This window comes from Aptenodytes patagonicus, chromosome Z (genome assembly GCF_965638725.1).
Source record: "Aptenodytes patagonicus chromosome Z, bAptPat1.pri.cur, whole genome shotgun sequence".
Lineage (NCBI taxonomy): Eukaryota > Metazoa > Chordata > Aves > Sphenisciformes > Spheniscidae > Aptenodytes > Aptenodytes patagonicus.
The window spans coordinates 36895878-36914699 of NC_134982.1; the positions used below are offsets into that span (position 1 = coordinate 36895878).

Consider the following 18822-nt stretch of genomic DNA (forward strand, 5'->3'; position numbering starts at 1 on the left):
CAAGAAAGAGAGTACTTGTATACAAATCTCCTATCTCTGACCTGTTTACATACCATTTGCCATTTTATTAAGAAAAACAGCCGAATTAAAAACACACCATTATAGGTTTTGGGGTTGTGGGGTTTTTTTTGGGGGGCGGGTGGGGGGTGGTGGTGTCTGTTTGTTTTTTGTTTTTAAACAAATCAGACAGCAAATGTAGCACTGAATTTGAAGTCTTAGAAATCTACACTAGGACAACCAGTCATGCTAAAGTTACATGATCATTTTCAAGAAGATAGAACTGCATAAACCCCAGCATATTTACAATCAAATTTAGCAATGGAAGACATACAGTCCCTCAAAGCAAATACTGTATGATTGCAAAATGCTGAAAGTACCCAAAGATAAATATTTTGCAGGTTGACAGGTATTAAAGCTAACTGCACTTCCTCATTTTTCTCTCCAGATCTTACAAAAACCCAACACCCACAACCCCAAACCTTTTCAGAAAAAAAAAATACATGACTATTTGTCTGTTTCTCAAATTTTGCCTATTTCACTGTTCTCAGCCTTATTTCACTTTCTTTGAGAATATATGGTTGAGGATTTTGAGGACATACAGGACTGTAACTGAAGTCCATTACTGAAGAAAGAAAAACCTATCAGTCATACCACTGTGGGTAGGATTTTCTTTTTCTTCTGATGAGGAAAGTGTACATGGTATGGTTATGGTCTACCATTCCCTTGAATAGCTTAAGCAAATGTTAGAGAAGCATGTCTTGTCAAAAGAGACTAATTTAGGAAGAGTTGGTCTGTTACTGAATGCTATGGTTTAAAATACAGTACATTCAGACAAGCCGTTAACTTCTTGTCACAGCATTCTACAATGAGAAAAATATGACCCTTAAATATAAAAGACTTACGTCTCATGGGTGCCAAAAAAGAAAATAGGCATTTTATTCGTAGGAGGCTTTACTGCTCCATCAGGAACTTCATCCACCTATGGAAAAGACAGACTATAATTAAAGTCAAGTAACAGCTAAGAAGAGTCTAGGGGGAAATAAGTAAAAGTGTTAAGCATTAAAGAAGTAAAAAAAAAAAAAGCTACAGAGAAGTAAAGCAGGTCTCAAGATCTCTTTTTAACTGTATGTTAAAACATACAGCAGAATCAAAGACAGTATTAGCAACAACAGGAAGTGACAACGCTTCTCATGTTATAGAAACTTTTCACATGACCACTTTCTTTAAAGGAGAGACATGATGTGCTACAGGTAAAAGGCACAATTCAATTTCATCCAAATACCACCCCTCCTTCAGCATAAGCAATAGCAAGACTTCCTACCCTTACCCTGAGCTGGTAACTTGCCCAAGCCCAAATGTCAAGTGCTACAAAAAGGAAAGGTCAATAAACTTTTTAAAAAACAATTCTTAAGCCAGCATCTTAGCTAAATACCTCATAATTGGTCTTTTATCTGTATTCCCACAACCACCAAATGACCTACAGTACTCACAGAACTTGCCATGCCTCTTCCAAGGGAGCAGGGAGAACGTGAAAAAGGACTGGACAACTTATCGCATGCACTTAGCACTATAGGAATAGCTGACTTTAAAAGTAAAGAGTAACCCTGCCATAACTTCCGTGTTTTTCTTTTGTCAAAAAAGAGCAGTTATTTGGGAACAGTTAGGTGCCTGCACAGCTCCCACATCATGCTACCATACCGCAGTCTTCATTCCTAAAAGCTAAGTTATGCAAATTAGGACAACTAACGACTACTAGAGAGGGCTATTTGTTACAGGAGAAGGGACCTGCAGACAAGGGTAAGCCAACAGCACACCAGAGCACGGGATCAGCAATGGGATTCAGAAGTCGCTTCCAACCACGGGCGCGCTACCGTGCCCAACCTCACAGGAGGGGAGGCTGAAGGCGCAACGCGGTTTAACCGCATTGCTCTCCACGGGTGTTTGAAAACACTGCTTGCAACACAAAGCTGAAACAGCAGGAGGGGAGGCCGGGAGAGGCGGGGGAGAGCGGAGGACAGGTACAGAGCAGGAGGGCGTCGCGGCCTGCAGGGGAGGAGGGGGTGCCTTACCCTGGCTGGCCAATGGGGATAACCTTTCATCTTGGCAAAGATCAAGTCTCCGGGTTTGAAATCTCGGCTCATGTTTTCTCACCGACGTGACGCCTGTTGCCGCCAGGCGAACTGGGCCGAGGGGAGGGGTCTGCACCTCCAGCCCCCGCCACCGAGGCGCTGCCAGCCGCCCGAGGTCCCGCTGCCGGGATAAACACACCGGGGCGGGGGAGCGGAGACAAGGGCAACACAGGAGGGGACGTCAACAGCGCGCTCCGCAAGGGCGGGCGGCCCCCCAACCGACAGCCGGGGGACACCGCGCCGCGCCCGCCCCTCATCCCCGCCGAAAGGCCCCCGGGGAGCCCAACGGCCGTGCCCGCAGCCCCCACCCGTGGCGCGCTCGCGGTACCGACGCCACACGCATACCCACGCGGGCCGGGCCGCACGCAGCCAGGAGCGCCTGCCCGCCGCTCGCTCGCCCGTCCCCGCGCACACTCGGCTCGGCTCTGCTCGCCCGCCGCGGCCGAAGCTCCCCCTTCCCAGCCGACACGGCTCCCGCCACACGGACGCGCCGCCCGCCCCCCCACCCCCCCACACATAAGGCGCGATGGCGCGGAAGCGGGGCAGGGGGCGCGGAAGCGAAACTCCGCCCGTCTGCCTGCCCTGCCTCCCTCCCGCCACCCCAGCCGCGGCGGTCTGGCGCCTCGCTACCCACCGCGCCGGCGCCCGGCCCGCAGCCCACCTCCGCCAGCAGCAGCAGCAGCCGCCGCCGCCGCGGGAGACACGGCCGCGCTCCCTCCTCCCGCCAGGCGGGTGATACCAACCGGCACGCCGCAACCGGGCGGTGGGGGAGGTGGGGGGTGTCGGGGGGGGGGAATCAGCGCAGGCCCTGCCGGAAACAGACGGCTCGGCTTCTCCCGCCTCCGCGTCTGAGGGCGACCGGGGGCAGCCACGAAAAGAATTCGCCCGCCCGCCCCGGGACAGGGAGGAAGGAAGCGAGCGAGCCTCATTCACCCCCTCTCCCCTCAGCCGTGGAAGTGGCTCGTTCCTCCTTGCGTGGGGGGGCGGGGTGGCCGTGGCGCTGCGGGGGTGGGGAGGAGGAGGAGGGGCCAGAGCGGCGCGTCCCGCCGTGCCGCCCTCGGTAGCAGCGGCGGCGCGAGGGGCGGCAGCGGCACCGCCGTGTGCCGCACCGCTTCCTCTCCCGTCCCAGGCAGCGGCCGCGGCCGGCCCCGCGAGTCCGACTCGCTCTCCCCCAAGAGTGAGGCGGCAGCGTGGGTGACGGGCGCGGGGCGGCGCTCCCTCGCGGCGGCCAGCCCGGGACAGGCGTGGCCCGGGGCCATGCGCCACTTCAGTCACAACTGCTCGCCGAGAGTCGTTTTCACCGACGCTTAAGTCTAGGGCCCTGCGCTGAGGCCCTTCCCGCCCTTCCCAGCCCTGGATGTCGCCCCATTCACAGATCGCAAGTAGCTAATTATCAGCACCCTCGTTTGTTAAAGGGGACGGCTGTGTTTGTCCCCGCCGCTCCCTTTGTGTTTCTCCCGCCCCACAAGCCCGGTTACAGAGGCCTCGCTTTCCCGGACTTCTCATCCGATATTGCTACCGGCCCCAGAGCTGCCTGTGTTCTCCGGGTACTCCTCACCCGCTTACTCTTCTTGATGTCCTGACTTCCCCCGGCAGACAGCAACCCACAGGTTCAGTCTCTAAGTCTATAGAGATTTTACCCACAACTTAGTCGCCATAACCCCTGGGGTTTTTTTTGGTTTGTTTTTTTTTAGCTGGGATTACTGTTACTTCAGACTTTGTGTTACTCCCCTTGTTCTCTCCATATCTACTCTCTCCTTGCTTGTTTACCTGTCAGTATTGAGCTCACTCCTCTCCCAGCATTTCAGCCACGGCGCCCTCCTCTCCTGTTTCTGCCTGTCAGATGGTCTCTTTGCTGAGTGCATCAGGCACCTCCTGCCTCCCCACACTTCCCCCCCACAAATAGCCGCCTTCGAACAGAAGACCTCAGATCCAGATTTTTATTCAACAGCTTCTTTCTCCCTGTCTGCCTGTCTTCTTGGGTCTAATTCTAGTTCTTCCTCTGCGATGAAAATTAGCCGGCCTGTCAGCTCTTGACAGCTTTGGCCCTATCCAATGATCCCACACAGCACCACCTGCAAGTCACTGCACTGTATGTTTGTGCTAACGTGGGTGCCAAAACCAGCAAAAAGCTGTAAGAGTAGTGGCAGAAGAAGTTACTTCTTGTACAATTATGTTGTCTCACAGGGGCAGACCTAACCATTTTGTGCTCGAGCGCTCATCCTCGGCATGGGGCCTGACGCACAAGTTTTACAGGCCAGTTTTCTGCTAGCTGCCCTCCATGCTACTTGCACACAAAGATAAGTCCTTGTCAGAAGAATCATCTTACTGCTTTCAGTTTTGATACTGAAACTCAAGTCAGGCCCAAAACACCGACTGCAGTTGCCACAGAGCAAGTTGTGCTTTGTTCTAGGCTCTCTTCTCAAATGCAAGAAGGTCATTTATAAATGTTAACTGCAAAACTTCACTCCGTGTTGAGCAGGAACAAACTGCAGTTTTCCAGTGGCTTAAATCAGTCAAATTTGGTTGATTTCCTTGGAGGCGGTGAAGCTCATATCCCTGACATAAATACCAAGTTTCCACAGGGTTAGACGAGAGCTTGTCAGAAAATAGAAGATCATCAACATATTAGATGGGAAAAAAAAATTTCTTCCCATGCACAAATGGATGACCACTTAGGGCAAAAGTTGCTTAAAAGAATTAAGACTGAGGTAGACTACATCTAGAATTGTTTAGAGGAAGATAAAAGTTTGACAGTGGTAGAAATTTTATCTGCATTGGCAGATATGTAAGTCTTTATTTTGCTGCATTGAATTGTTCCTGTTTTAGCAATACATAAACTTTAATATTTTTTCTTAAATGATAAAGTGTTGAGTACTGCAAAAACTGTGTATATTAATACTTTGCTATGCAGGAACTGACAATCTGCAGGGAGTCCTTTTAGCTAAGTCACTAACTAACTACTCTGTTTAATCATATAAAGACGTTTGTCTTCCATCTAGGATTAAGTAAGTTCATATTTTAGTTTTGAAGCAATGCTTTTGGAATCTCTCGAGGACATTCTAATTTCCTCAGCCTTTGGAGACAGTCTTTTGAATATGACATTTCTCAGGAATCAGCAGCTTTGTGCCTTGTATTAAAATCAGTGAAGAGCAGGTGAAAATACTTCTTTTTTCCTAATTAAGGAAGCAACTCAAGATGTCTTGGTTTCATACAAAAGTAGGGTGTTCTTCAAAGGAGACTAATGTGACTAAAGCATTTTTTTAAAGGTAAGGAAAACAAGTAACGTTTGATTTAAAGGGTGAAAAAAAAATGTTTGAACAAGTTACATTTTGTGTGTAGTCGAGCTCATTTGTACATGTTAAGTAAATATAAGATTGAAGACAAACTGTTCAAGCAGAGACACAACAGAGGGGAAAAAAAACATATTTTGCAATCCAGACATTGTACTTGAAAGAGAGCAACATGCCATTAAACTTTAAGGACCATATCAGCATTTCTTAGCAAACGGTTTCATTTTGAATGACAGAATCTGTACAGCTTCAGCCAGACCTGCCACCTGATGCTCGAGTAAGAGGCCAGCACAGGGATAGGCATTAAGTTTTTGCAAGCCATGAATGGATTTTGGAGGTGAAAACCAGTTCTTCCTGTGAGGAGTTGTACGTCTTGAGCTTGCCTGCTTGAAACAGCCGTCCCAACTGATTTCCTCCAGGTGTGGGTTAGGTCGTGTTGCAAAGAAGCACGCTGGTATCCTGTCTGCAAGCGAAGCAGTTGCTTCATGCTCTGCCAAGGGCAGACCCACACTGAAGCACCATGTTCTCTTCTTTTTCCTGAATGTCAAGCACCCTTTCTAAACACAACATGAACAGGTCTCTCTGAAGAATAAGAAATAAGTTAATGTTGAATTCCATGTGTGATACAACTGATTTGTTTCCACCCTTCTAAAAAAAAGTGTATATCCTGAATAGGTTTTAGATGAAAATATTCCTAAAACTGTGAAGAAACGCCTAAGACAGCTTATATAGGAGATGTATTTTTCAGTGTGGGAGGAAGGAAAGGCGTTTGTTTAGCTATATGCATGCAGCAGCAGTATTGTGTCTAAAGTAATTTTTGTGAATTGAGGTAAAAAATGCTACGTGTGTTATTTTGGGCAGATAAACTCATCTTATTGGTTCAATATCTGGTAAGCTATTACGGTGCCAAAACGTATCAGAACTTGCAGACATGGTGTTAAATCTCTATGATTCCTTCCATATTATCCCATAATTTGTATTTCTTCATTAGCCAAGGCCATTTTTCATCATGTTCAGTTTTCGACTACTCATCAGACAACAGCAGAGAGGAAGCCCTGTTCACGATTATATTTCTGATCAGCAAAAAAATGCCATGCAGTTATTAAAAGAACTGCAACATAATGAAATCTTCCAATTTTGTGCACCTCAGCAAAGAACTTCTTTGATTTGGCACAAGACATTTAAAATAACTGCATGATGCAGAAGTAGCAAAATCACAGCTAAAAGCCAATTATACAGATCAGGTCACAAACTAGAAATGAAGCTTTGAGACAGGTCTTAGAGGGTGTAAAATACTATGGAGTGTTTTGTCTCTTGCAATTAAAAGTTCAATCTGTACCTTGAAGGAAATCAGTATCAGGCTATACTTCACCACACATCTTAGAAAATCTTAGCCCAAAGTGGTATTTTTGCAGTTATAAGCAACAGGAAGCAACTCTGGAATAAAAAGTGATAGGGCACCTTAAGTGCTATGGCAGTACTTGCAATCGCGAAGTAGCTCATGCTGACCTGTAAGCTAAAGCAATTAGCTGTACTTTGAATTCAGTATGAGTGTTTTCCTGAGTGAGGACGAACTGCAGCTCTGTGGTTAATACAATCTGGTTTTAACTTCATAAATAACTATCTTTAGCGTAATTCTGCTCCTATTGGGGAACTCCAACTAGAAGAAAAACCCCGACAGTTTTTATGTGTTTTTAGAAATATAAATATATAAAGATAAATATAAACTATGTTTTAATTGAAACTGCTAATAGTATTTCTGTGTAGATTTTTCGACGTTATAAAATCTGAGACCTTTAGATTCAAAAGTCCGAATTACAGAAAGTTTAAGACTTCATTCTGCTTGTTGCCAGTTGATGCATCCAGATTAAACAGTCACACCAAAGCTGGAAAGGGGGTTACCAGACTGAGTACAACCTAGAAAACCTGAGAACAGGTAATGCAACGCAGCTGCCTGTAGTGATAAGAAAACAGTACTTACATAAGCAGCAGTACATTACATGCAGCCTGTCAGACTGATGGGTGCTGCGTATCCAGCGCTGAAGAAACATGGCACTTTACACAACTCAAGAGAGTTGTGTCAGCTCACTAGAGTCTTACGTAGCCAATCTTCATGTGCCTCCACCTATGCCATTACTTGGGGTCAACTTTGATTACAGTTAAATTATGTAATCCCTTCTATAGACAAGGATAATTGAGTTTCCTGCAGAAGATTTTTTTTTTCTGTTTCCATATGCGCCCATTCTGTGCGCTATCCATCAGTATATTATTGTCTCAAGTGGTTTGTTCGTCTTCTGGACTGTGTGTTCTCAAATAACCTGGTCATTTTTGGACTGTATATTTTCTAAGATTAACCTGGTCATTTGTGGATTATATATTTTCCTAGACAGCCTGGTAATCTATGGGCATTGTGACACATTTTTCTTCTTCAGATGTAGACGAATGTTCTTTTAAGAGACTATCTTACTGATGCTTTTCCCAGCGTGGTTCGTGGTAGTTTTAATACAATCTTGCTCATGCAAGAGGACCCAGATTTCTCATGGCCTGTGGAAATTCAGGTCACGTAACAGTAGAATAATATGTATAAAAAGTACCTTTCAAATTACGTGTTACTAACATCTTAATGTGTATCTACTTATGATAATGTCAATGGCAGTTATTGAACATGTTAACTTAAAATTATTTTCATTCCCTTCAGCCAGTGACACACTTTCCGTAAGAGTACCTTGTCTACTTTTCTAGGATATTGTAGGGCGGGTTTTCTTCAGCCTCTTGTGCCGTTATTGTTTGACATCATATATGTTTACATATGGGGCTTGAAATCTCTCAGTCGAGATGTTTCACAAGAACCTTTCCATTTGTGCAGTCAGGCAAACAGAAGGGCAGTGGTAACCTCATTACCCACGGCCCCCCCGCTGCGATTTTGTCTCATGGTCTTTCAAAATCATTACCTGTTTGTTTTTCTTGATAATCTGGGTGAAGAATGTGGCACCTCGTATTTGAGGACCTCCAAGTCTCAATCTGGCTTTCACGGTCAGCTGGCAATTTTCATTTCCTCTACATGTATTCCCTGTCCCCTATATTAGGTATTCGGTATCCATAAAACATGGCTGGGATTGCCCAGCTGCAAACATGCCCACATGCCAGCAGCTCTGGAAGGAGGGTACAGCCACCCCCGCAGGTGTGGAGCAGCCTGGCTGGGGGCAACCGGCGTTGGCTGAGGAGACTTGTGCGCACCCAGAAGACTCGGGCGGCCCCGAAGCAACTCCTAAATTGGACGAGGCCCAAGCCCAGGGGAAAGGGAGAAAGGGCGGCACAAACCGCGGGGGCGCCGGGCCCCTCCGCCCGGCCTCCCCAGCGGTGCCGCCTGCTCCGCGCAGGCCGCCGGCGCGATGGAGCGGGCATCGCGCCTCCGCTTCCCAGAAGGCTGGACCCGTCACCGGCCGGCGGGGCGGAGGGCGGGCTGCCGGGCGGCGGCCCCCACGCCCGGCCCGGGGTAAGGAAGGCGAAGCGGGAGCCCGAGGCGGGAACCCGGGGCGACACACGGCGGCTGCGGGCGCGCGCCCCGCCCCGCGCATGCGCGGGGCCCCGCCCACCAGTGCCCTCCGCGCGCTCAGCCGCGCGGCACCTTCCGGGCGTGGGCGGAGCCGCGGCCCCGCCGCCGCAGCCGGAAGTCGCCGTTGGGAAGGCCCGGCGCGCGACGGGGCGGGGCGGGGCCGCGTCCTTCCCTCCGGGCCCTAGCGACCGCGCGCCTCGCCGGCAGCCGCCGAGAGGGGGGCCGGGGCCGGGGCCGGGGCCGGCGGCGGCGGCGGCGTCTCGGCGTCTCGTCCTCGTCCTGCGGGCGGCGGGGCGGGCGCCTCGCGCACGGCTCGGGAGTGCCCCGGCCGCGTCCGGCGCCTCCGGGGGCCGCCTGCCGCGGCGGCGCGGCACCGTTAGTCCCTCTGGCCGCCCGCCGGCGGCGGCGCGCTGCCTGGCGCGCAGCCAGGGCGGCGGGAGGACCGCGAGGCCGTTCTGCCCGGCACCAGCAGGCTGGCGGCGCTCGGTGGACCCAGCGCCCGGCCGTGGCGACGGAGCTTCGTGCTCGTTTCTCGCCTGCGGCGGTTTTTGGGTGGCTCCCTGCGGCTGCGCTGGGGTGTTGCTGAAGCCCTGTCCTGAGCTGCCGCCGAGTCTGACGGTGCCGCCGGCGCTTTCCCGTCGGCCGCCAGCAGCCGCGCTTCACCTCGGCCTGCCGGATACACCGCCTGAGCCACTGGTACAGCGTGCGCTTAAACAAGTGACATCTTCGGTGTAAGCGTAGTGAAGTGATGGTGTTGCTTTGATTTTTTAGCTTGCATAAAATTTTTGGTCTACGTTAACGAAAACCTAGTGATTCTTTCAGCTGAAACAACTGCTGGTGAGTTTTTGTAGGTTCCAGTGCAGGTATGTTAGTTACGCCTGGCTTTGTATGTTTTAAAGTAGTACATCGTAAGATCGTGGTTAGATTTATTTTGAGTAGTCTCCATCATAGAACGGTTTGGGTTGGAAGGGACCTTAAAGATCACCTGGTCCAACCCCCCTGCCGTGGGCAGGGACACCTTCCGCTAGGCCAGGTTGCTCAAAGCCCCATCCAACCTGGCCTTGAACACTTCCAGGGATGGGACATCCACAACTTCTCTGGGCAACCTGTTCCAGCGCCCCACCACCCTCACGGTGAAGAATTTCTTGCTTAGATCCAGTCTAAATCAATGGTCTTGCTAAAGTTAGTTAAGCATATTCAGAAGTTCACGAGGAGACTATGACACAAGTTTTGTAGGTAGCACCCATCAAACGTATTAACTACTCAAACGAACACTTCTTACACTGTTTTGCTTGATTATGGGGCTCCTACGAGCCATTCCATGCCGCTTGAATACTTTTTTTCGTAGGTGAAATAGCATGCTTTTGGAGTGTATCCATTTGTGTGCTAATAAACTAGCTATTGATGATAACATACTTTAACAGAGGAAGGTGGCATACTCAAAATCATCAGCATTCCCAGAAAACATTCCTTAGATTTTTTTTTTTTTTCCCCCTCCCCTCTATGTAACTTCAGAGTAATTTCAGGAAGTTTTAAAACTGCAGAATGATGTGGATGTGACAGAGTACATTTTGATCATGTTTTGAGACAGACTCTTTTTCACTGCAGCTGTTGGTTGTTGAGTAGAGTTAGTGAATTCTATTCGTGAGGTGAAAAAACAGATCGCTGAGGAAGTCTTTTAGTTATACCTTTTTTTTTTTTTTTACTTTTTATTATGAGGTTTTGGTGTAGGTTGCAATAAAGCTTGAAAGGCTGGTATGAAAAACTAGTTTCTCAGTGTTCAGAGCTACATCTTAATGTGAAAATTGGGCACAATTGATAGAGGTATAGTTTCCCATACCCTGATATCACAATTTCATTTTATCCAAGCAGCTGATCTTTGAGTACAATACTACAAATGCTGTCAGGATTGTTCTTCTGTCATGTAAAGTTGGAGGTTTTAGTTTGCAAGTTACTAATAATTTAATGGACCTTAACATGTGCCTAGCAATTGTGTCTATACTTTGAAAATGAGGTCTTCAACTATTTTCTCAGTTGGGATGGAAAGAAAGCTTCGTCACTTTTGCTAGGAGTGTGAGTGGCAGTTGTACGGTAGTTATGTGTTTCGGGGCTTATGAACACATGTACCAAGGTGAATTCTGATGGGTAGATCTTAAAAATCACAAATGTTACATCTAGATATTCTTTATTAAGAAACTGAAGCAAACTGTTAACCTTCATTGTACTTTTCTTCCCATATTACTCCACTTGATTTTCAAGATACTGTGGAATAACTGTGTGTTTGAATATAAAGCAGTATGATAACCCTGGGCACCAGTTGTTGTGCTTTTTCTGTTAAAACAAAAAAAAAGTTTTTAGAAATAATAGGTTTATTCTTGCTGCATGTTCTGTTAAAATTATAGTTTGAAGCAGAAATGCATTTTTTCTTCTCCAGATTTCTAGTGCAGATTATTAGATACTGGAATGAACAAAATGAGTTTATAGTTAATATATTACACCAAGTACTTCTGTGTTCAGTCCGACAGAAATAGACTGTGGCAAACATGTGGCTGCGAGACGGAGATGGTAAAGATGAAATCCAGGCTAGTTTCTTGTTTTGGACTTTAATGTGGATGTCTATCTGCTGTGGAGTTCAAAAGCAAACCTTCATGACTCATTAATCTTGACTGTTGAATACAGCTTATTCTTCATGTTACCTTGCATTAATTAATGGAAAGAAATAATAAATGAGTTTGCTGTTCAACTTGAAGTAAATCTTGGAGATTTTTTAAGGTCTATGTTATAAATATGTTATCTGTATTGATTTCTTTTTATCAGTAATGCTAAACTAGTGAGTTTCTGCTAACGGTAAGCTGAGTTATAGTTCAATTTAATATTCCTCCTGTATGCCCCTAAATATTGCTGATATATCTAATACAATAAAAATGCTTTCAAGCAGAAAATTCCAGACTTATGAAACAGTTGGAAGACTTGTTATGTTAAAGGCTGCTATTAGAGAACAAACCTTGGATATTGACCTACTTAAAAAATCACAGTACATGCATTTATTTCCCTTGGAATTATTTTGAAGAGAAATGGAGTTTGTGATCCTCTTAGGAGAATAGAGAATGTAGGGGAACAATCTACGCAAACATAACATTTTGTATTGGCATCCTTCTGAAAACCCTGGCAGCAGATATTCTACAAAATATATTTTTTTCGTATACAATATTGAAGCTTAGAGGACTAGCAGCACAATTCTCTTTGTTGACTAAAACTGATGTCAAATTACAGTTGGTGGTAATTGTTCAAGTGACATAGTAATAACACTGTTTGGTAACTGTTGGTCAGTGTTAACAAGTGATTCTTCCATTATGTTGCCAAATAAACTAAAGCATGTCTCTTACAGGTTTTCATGTTTTTATGATATGGAAAAGAGTAATCTTTGAAGCTTGTCAAGTAAAAGTATATGTGGTCGGAGATGATGTTCATTCTCCAGAGTTTATAGACTTAAAAAGCTGCGTATTGGACATCATGAGTTTGTCCTCTCCAGTCAGCTGCGCTGTCACCGAAGCTAAATGGTGAGCTTCACTTCTGTATATTTAAGTCTGGTAATATGGTTCATGTTTTTGTGGTTTATTTTCTAGATCCCTGAAATTATGTAATTCAGACTGAAGAACCAGATATGGTGTGATACATGCAAAGCTGTCCCATGTCAGTATTAGTCATTAGATGAAAAGATTTACTTGGAGGCATGCATACCGGCCATCTGATGTGCAAGAATTCTGACATGACCGTAGGAGACATGACTTGGAGATAGGGGGAGTTCATGTCTGCAGTTAGGAATGCTGACCTGGAGTTACAGAATCGTTTTCTGTGTTAGCTGAGGTGGTAGAGGTCGGCTTTAAGTCTGGCACATGGCTCTTATTTTTTATAACCTGATATGTGTTTGATCTTTGGCACAATTAAAGTAAGCTTTAATTCATTCTGTTTATCTTAACTGTGAGAGCTATTTGTCACTAAAGTCAAAGTCTGATTATACAAAACTGGCAATAGAAACAGCAAAATTCCACGAATATGAACTTTGGTTAGGAAATCAGTCTGCAGACTACTTCAGCTGGGGAAGTTTAGCAAGATTCCACTGCTAGGTAATAAATGAATGAAAATTTCTCTCTGTTACAAAATTACTCTACGTTTTGTGCCAGATGTGTAAGCAAAGCTAGTGAAAAACTTTTTCTGCAATGTTCTATGTTCACTGTAACTAGCTGACTTGTGAAGTGAATGTGAATTTAAAGTTTTTGAGTTACAAATAGTCATTGTGCAATGTAGAACTCAAAAGCTATTTCACCTTCTTACATGCTTTCTTGAAGAATCTTAAAGTACTACTAAAATTGGTGTCTTAGATAAAAGCTGTAGTTGGTAAAATACGTATTTTAGTTCAAAACCAATGATCGATGAACTATTAATATATGAAAATGGAAGTACAAAGCATTCTCTGAATTCCTGTTAGACTGCAAATCATACATGCTGTGAAACTTCCCAGGGATTTTGTGTGGTTGTTTTGTCTTTGATTTAAGCTTCCGAGAGCTTTATGCTTGTAGCACTTCTACTTGTGATACAAATATGGAAGGAATAATCTCCTACAATAGGTAGTATGAAGCTTTAATAAAGTACTGGATGTGCTGGTGACATTGTGATGATTAAAGAAAATATCACAGAAATAAGAATTCTTAAGGCCAATCTATTCTAATTGAAAATGTTTAAGTAGACAAATAAAATAATGAAGTGGTTAACATAGTAATATTCCCTCTTTTTTGTTGTTGTTTTTTTTTAAGTAGCTGATTCAATTTGATTCTATACTAAGAACAAAAATAGGGTTTCTGCTTTATATTTTTAATTTTTCAGTAATGGCATTGTGAGTTTAGCAGCTGTGCAGAAAATACCATTTTAAAAAGGTGTTTAATGCTTTTTTTCCCCAGTAGTTACTGTTGTGCTGTTGTGTCTTAATGATCTTATGCACATTTTTCATTTCTATAATGTCCCTAATTTGCTATTACTTGTGATGTTTTGTGACTTGTTGTTTCCTCCCCCCTTCCCCCCCCCCCCCCCCGGTCCAGTTAAGTAGAACATTTAATCACATAGTTAAATTTTCCACTGAGTAAGTTTTATTGTGTAGATATCTCCATTGTGCTCTTCCCCCGGATATTATCCCCCCCCCCCCCCCCCCCCCCCCCCCCCCCCGGATAATTAATAGAGGAGTTGGAAGGAACAGTTTTCTTGAAAGCTGATTGCCATACAAACCAATGTCATTTACTTGAAGATTTAAAGGTGTTTTTTTATTTACTTTACGAAAAGTACTCATTCCCTTGCTTGCATTCAGTGTGCTCTCCATGCAAGAAGTATTAAATATCACCAGGTTTAAAGCAGCGAAACAACCTCCCTGCTGCCCGCAAACTAACAAAATGGTTACCCTTTCCATAATCCTTGTTTCTTTGCCCTAGTCCTCCCCAGTTTTCAACTTGGGTTCTGTTTCTCTCCCTAACCCGTGCTTTGCTAACTTTGGTGCTATCTGGCCTTTAGCTGTCTTTAGTTGAGATTGATACTTCTTGCATCATCTCTGAATAAGATGACTTGCCTTTCTTTCATGTCTGTTTTCCCCAGCCACAGAAAAATAAAGGTCTCCCAAACCTATTATATGACGTCCATAAACAAGCTTTTATACAGTTTACAGATGCTCCCACTGTTGAGATCCTTCTTACTTCCTGCTTGACTTACCACCATATCTTCTTATTGCAGTAGTTAAGAGTTGCATAAAATAACAATACATGATTTTACTTACCTTGTTGCTGATCTTTTGCCCTTTGAGTCATGTTGGTTCCTTTGGGTATGGCTCCCATAGTAAGGACTGAAAGCTAATAATGTGCCTGTGGTTTTCTTGCAGTACATGCAGGTTTTAATGATCCTTATCTCCTACATTTATTAAATATGTAAAATGTGTTAAGTACATGGCACCCTGTAGAACAATTACTGATGACATACAATTACTCTGATCTTATAGATGAAGTCCATCTTGTTTTTAAATGGAAATAGACTTAGTATTTATTAAATTATAAAATATTCACAGGCTGCAGCTAGAACACTGAAATTTCATCCATTGTTATTAGTACCGTCTTTAAAGGCAACACTTAATCTAAATTACTATTCCTCTTGTTGATGACATTTGTGTCTTTTTTGCTAGTCAACTTATGTGAGAAAACATGTATCGTCAGGTAGAGTTCTCAGTCATGGAAAATGTTAATGGTGCCTGTGCACAAACCCAGGGGTAAAGTTGTCATTTTTTATTTAGAAAAAACAAATAATTAAATCCTGGTAGACTGTCATTTCTGTAATTAATACTTAAGACTTCATGTAGACAAAGGTAAGCTATTTTAGTATTTTCAGTTCTGTATGAAATGATGCCAACTTTGTGGTTAATTTAATCATGTTTCTTTTTACAGTATATGTCATGTTTAGTTGTCCTGACAACTTGTGTTTTTGTGTGGAGCAACTAATTATTGCAGCCAGTCTTACAGATATAAAATAATGTGAAAACTGATATTTAACTCCTGAAATAATGTAAAAGTTTGAAGTTACAATAACTGCACATAAGATTATTAAACTAGTTTATTTTAATTAAATATGTATTTTGTACTTATTTTTCACTCTACATATAAAAGCTTGTTTTGATTATTTTAATATTGCTTGTGGTGCTCAAGGGCTCATCCTGCTAACTGCCAAGTAGATTTTCTTTTAACTGAAATAGTAGTGGAAATGAAGATATTGGGTATTTTACAGGACTAGACCTTTAATTTGTATTGTGTTTATGATCAATTGCTTGTGTGTGTATATATACACATCTTTGAATAAAAAACATGGAAACGTGATTTTTGTTCCACATATATGCATTTGTTTCATGATGGAGGTGGTTTTGAGATGGTAATCCATGTTAAAAAATGAGCCCTACTGCAGGAGACAAACAAAAACTTGCTAGTCATTTTAATGTAAGTGATTGGAATGGTGTTTTTTAAGCATCCTGAAAGTTTATTGAATCAATAATAAAGATAATGAAAAAAAATAAAAAACATGTTATGCTTAAATCAACTTTGGGAAGTCCAAAGTGCATATCTCTCTTTAAGTTCCTGCTGCTACATCTCTCATAGCTTTCACAATAATCAATTCTATACAACCCTTTTTTCAAAGAGCAATAGTATGATGACAACTGCATGGCATAATTTTACTTAAGTGAATACTTAGAACTTTGGGATCGCAATCTGATCATTAAAATAAGGGAGCATTAAAACTTAAAAGGAATACTTATCTTTTTCAAAAACATTTGTATTTTGCAGCTTACATAATGCCAAGCGTGAGTCACAGTTACTACAAAACAGCAATGAATCAGAATTGGACACTGCTGAAGATCTGAGAAGGAAACTCTGTCAAGCTAAAAAAGAAAAATTAGACTTAACTATTAAACACAATCAAGAAGTAAGGACTTTTTTGTTTGCTTTATCTTAGTCTTGGAATAAATGTAATCTTGTTTCATTAAAATCATACTCTCGCGTGGTGTATCAGAAGCACAGCCATTAGCTGAAAAATAACAAGGAAGGTGATGCTGTACAGACCTCTCATACCTGTTCCTAGGAACTCTTAGCACCTCTGCTGGCATTGTTAATAGTTAAAGTTGCACCAAGCAGAGTGCAAATTTTCTGCAGGGAAAGCAGTCACTGTGCCTCACAGTAGTTTGTTAGGTAAAATAGCCTGGTGACACAAATAAATAAAAACCACAGCTTGAACCTAGCCTCGTAAAAATGATCTTATTTAGTTCTTACTTACATTTTTTGTAGGGTATTAGAGTATCATTTTAATTCTGCAGAAATCATTTGCAACTTAAACCTAGTACAGTGTTTTTCTGTGTGTAGTATATCAAATCCAGCTAGGATATCCTTTAGTGGTCTTGCAATGTCTCAGCTTGTGCAAATTTTCAGTTTCCAATAACTGTAACAATGTATAATGTACAAATGTGGTGATGTGTTTGTCAGTAACTTCATACTTGGTAATGAGAACGTCATTCATAGGGAAGTAATTTACCCACATTACAAAGGTTTTCCATGATGCTGTGGTAGCAAACTAGTATTGAAATGAAGCAGTAGTAAGAAAATACTTAATTCATCTTTTCTTCAGCTTGAATATCAGCTTTCGCACTAGTATACATAAGGAAAGGTGGGCACTGAGTACAGCAGTAGTTGTAATTGGCTACGGATTTGTTGCTACTAGGAGCATTTCCTGCACTTGCTAATGCCAATGCCAGTATGACAGCTGATGTCCTCGTTTAAATTGTGCTGGTGCAGGAGTATTATTACTACTATGGGTAACAATTCTGCTCTTAGCAGTTTGCTAGGGGCAGTTGATGTGGGTGCTCATTCATCTGTTTTGGGCTAAATCCAGCCAATAAACCAAGTTTACTGTTTCATATCCATTTATTATTGGGGTGTGTCCCTAAGTTAAGAGGTTCCTGCTTCTCCCACAACGACTTGCTCTCATGCTGCAGTTAATTCGTTATTTTCCCATTGCCCCATCAGCTGTGGGGTGGTTCTATAAAATGGGTCCCTGGAATTACCTGGATTTAAAAAAAACCCAAACAAACCACCTCTTACATTGAGAATTTGAAAGCTGGGTGTGCACAAGGATCTTCTGCGCCACTTTGCTGTTGTGGTTTGCACTGCAGTGACAGGTTGCATTTTAAGTAGATAAACTACTTGAGAGACTGGGTATTTTTCCCTATCCGTTTACTGTATAGTTACAGATAATGGAAATGCTCAAGTTACCTATGCGTGATATTATTGAAGTGAAAGGGCTACTTTGTAGATGTTGTGAAGAAATATATATTTTACTTTCCACCTTCTTGTGTTGAAATAGCTTGAACTTGATTTTCTAGAACCAGTTTTTGGCAGCAATGACTAGACTATGTTTCTTAATTTGGATAAGATCACTTTTTGAAGCATTTTCCATTCTTAGTTTGTTGTCTGTTAAATTTAGTAGCATTCTGTTTGACTACTGAACATTATTGGACTGAATTTTATGTTCATAAGTATACTTGTGAGTTATTAGATGTCTGATAGTCTAGCATCCCAACATGACTGTTTTTCTAAGTGTTAAATTTGAAGAAAGTTGCCAGAAAATTGCCTATGGAATATAATGTTTCTGTTGCTGCAGTCTTTCCTTTGAGGTGCAGGAAGATGACAGTATTATGACTTCTATTTTCGTAAGGTAGTTTATTTTTGGAAAAATGGAGGGATATGTTTAAGGTACATGAAATTCATCTAGGAATAGGAACAGTTTGCATAAAAAAACAGTAAAAGTACTTAAAGTGTGCATAAATGTGTATTTGCAAGACTATATTTCAAATTCAAGTGGAATAAGAAGGCAGCTGTAAAAGCAATTCAAAATGTCTTTTAAAAATATGCTGTAGGTGTATTTCTATAACATGTTGCATTTTTTCAAAGGAGCATTGTTGCCAGTTTTCTGAAACAAATTTATTTTCTAGCTGTCCAACTATGAAAGCCAGATAGTCAAATTACGGTCGGAAATTGAGAAAGGAGAGGCTGTTCGACAAAGTCTGGAGTATGAATTGGCAATTGCCAGAAAAGATGCTCGTCTGAAAGTGTATGCTGCAGAAGAGGAGTTAAGTGATGCAAAAAACAAACTTGTGGAACTGCAAGGTAGGTTTCAAAAAAGCAAACACAGAACAAAGGCTGTCAGTTTCAAGACAGGGAGACAAATGAGAAGCAGTGACTTAATTAAATTTTCTAGTTATTGCTGTTTTTCT

The 18822-nt window shown here is 43.0% G+C and overlaps 2 protein-coding genes across 10 annotated transcripts in view; one reads left to right on the forward strand and one right to left on the reverse strand.

The window, feature by feature from the left end:
• Positions 1 to 2833, reverse strand: part of PSIP1 (PC4 and SRSF1 interacting protein 1) — a 38196-nt gene extending 35363 nt beyond the window's left edge. The window contains exons 1-3 of the mRNA XM_076363260.1: positions 2791 to 2833; positions 2070 to 2250; positions 903 to 979 (exon numbers count right to left, since the gene is read on the reverse strand). Of these exons, the coding sequence (XP_076219375.1) occupies positions 903 to 979; positions 2070 to 2141 (149 nt within the window). The 5' untranslated portion in view covers positions 2142 to 2250; positions 2791 to 2833. The remainder of the gene's footprint in view (positions 1 to 902; positions 980 to 2069; positions 2251 to 2790) is intronic.
• Positions 2834 to 9467: 6634 nt separating this feature from the next.
• The window catches only part of CCDC171 (coiled-coil domain containing 171), a 158856-nt gene continuing 149501 nt past the window's right edge, over positions 9468 to 18822 (forward strand). For 7 of the 9 annotated variants that reach the window (XM_076362130.1, XM_076362136.1, XM_076362134.1 and 4 more), the window contains exons 1-4: positions 9468 to 9815; positions 12367 to 12538; positions 16343 to 16481; positions 18541 to 18715. In XM_076362130.1, coding sequence (XP_076218245.1) covers positions 12381 to 12538; positions 16343 to 16481; positions 18541 to 18715 — 472 coding nt within the window. In that variant the 5' untranslated portion in view covers positions 9468 to 9815; positions 12367 to 12380. The remainder of the gene's footprint in view (positions 9816 to 12366; positions 12539 to 16342; positions 16482 to 18540; positions 18716 to 18822) is intronic. The other 2 variants (XM_076362131.1, XM_076362132.1) reach the window with 2 other exon arrangements.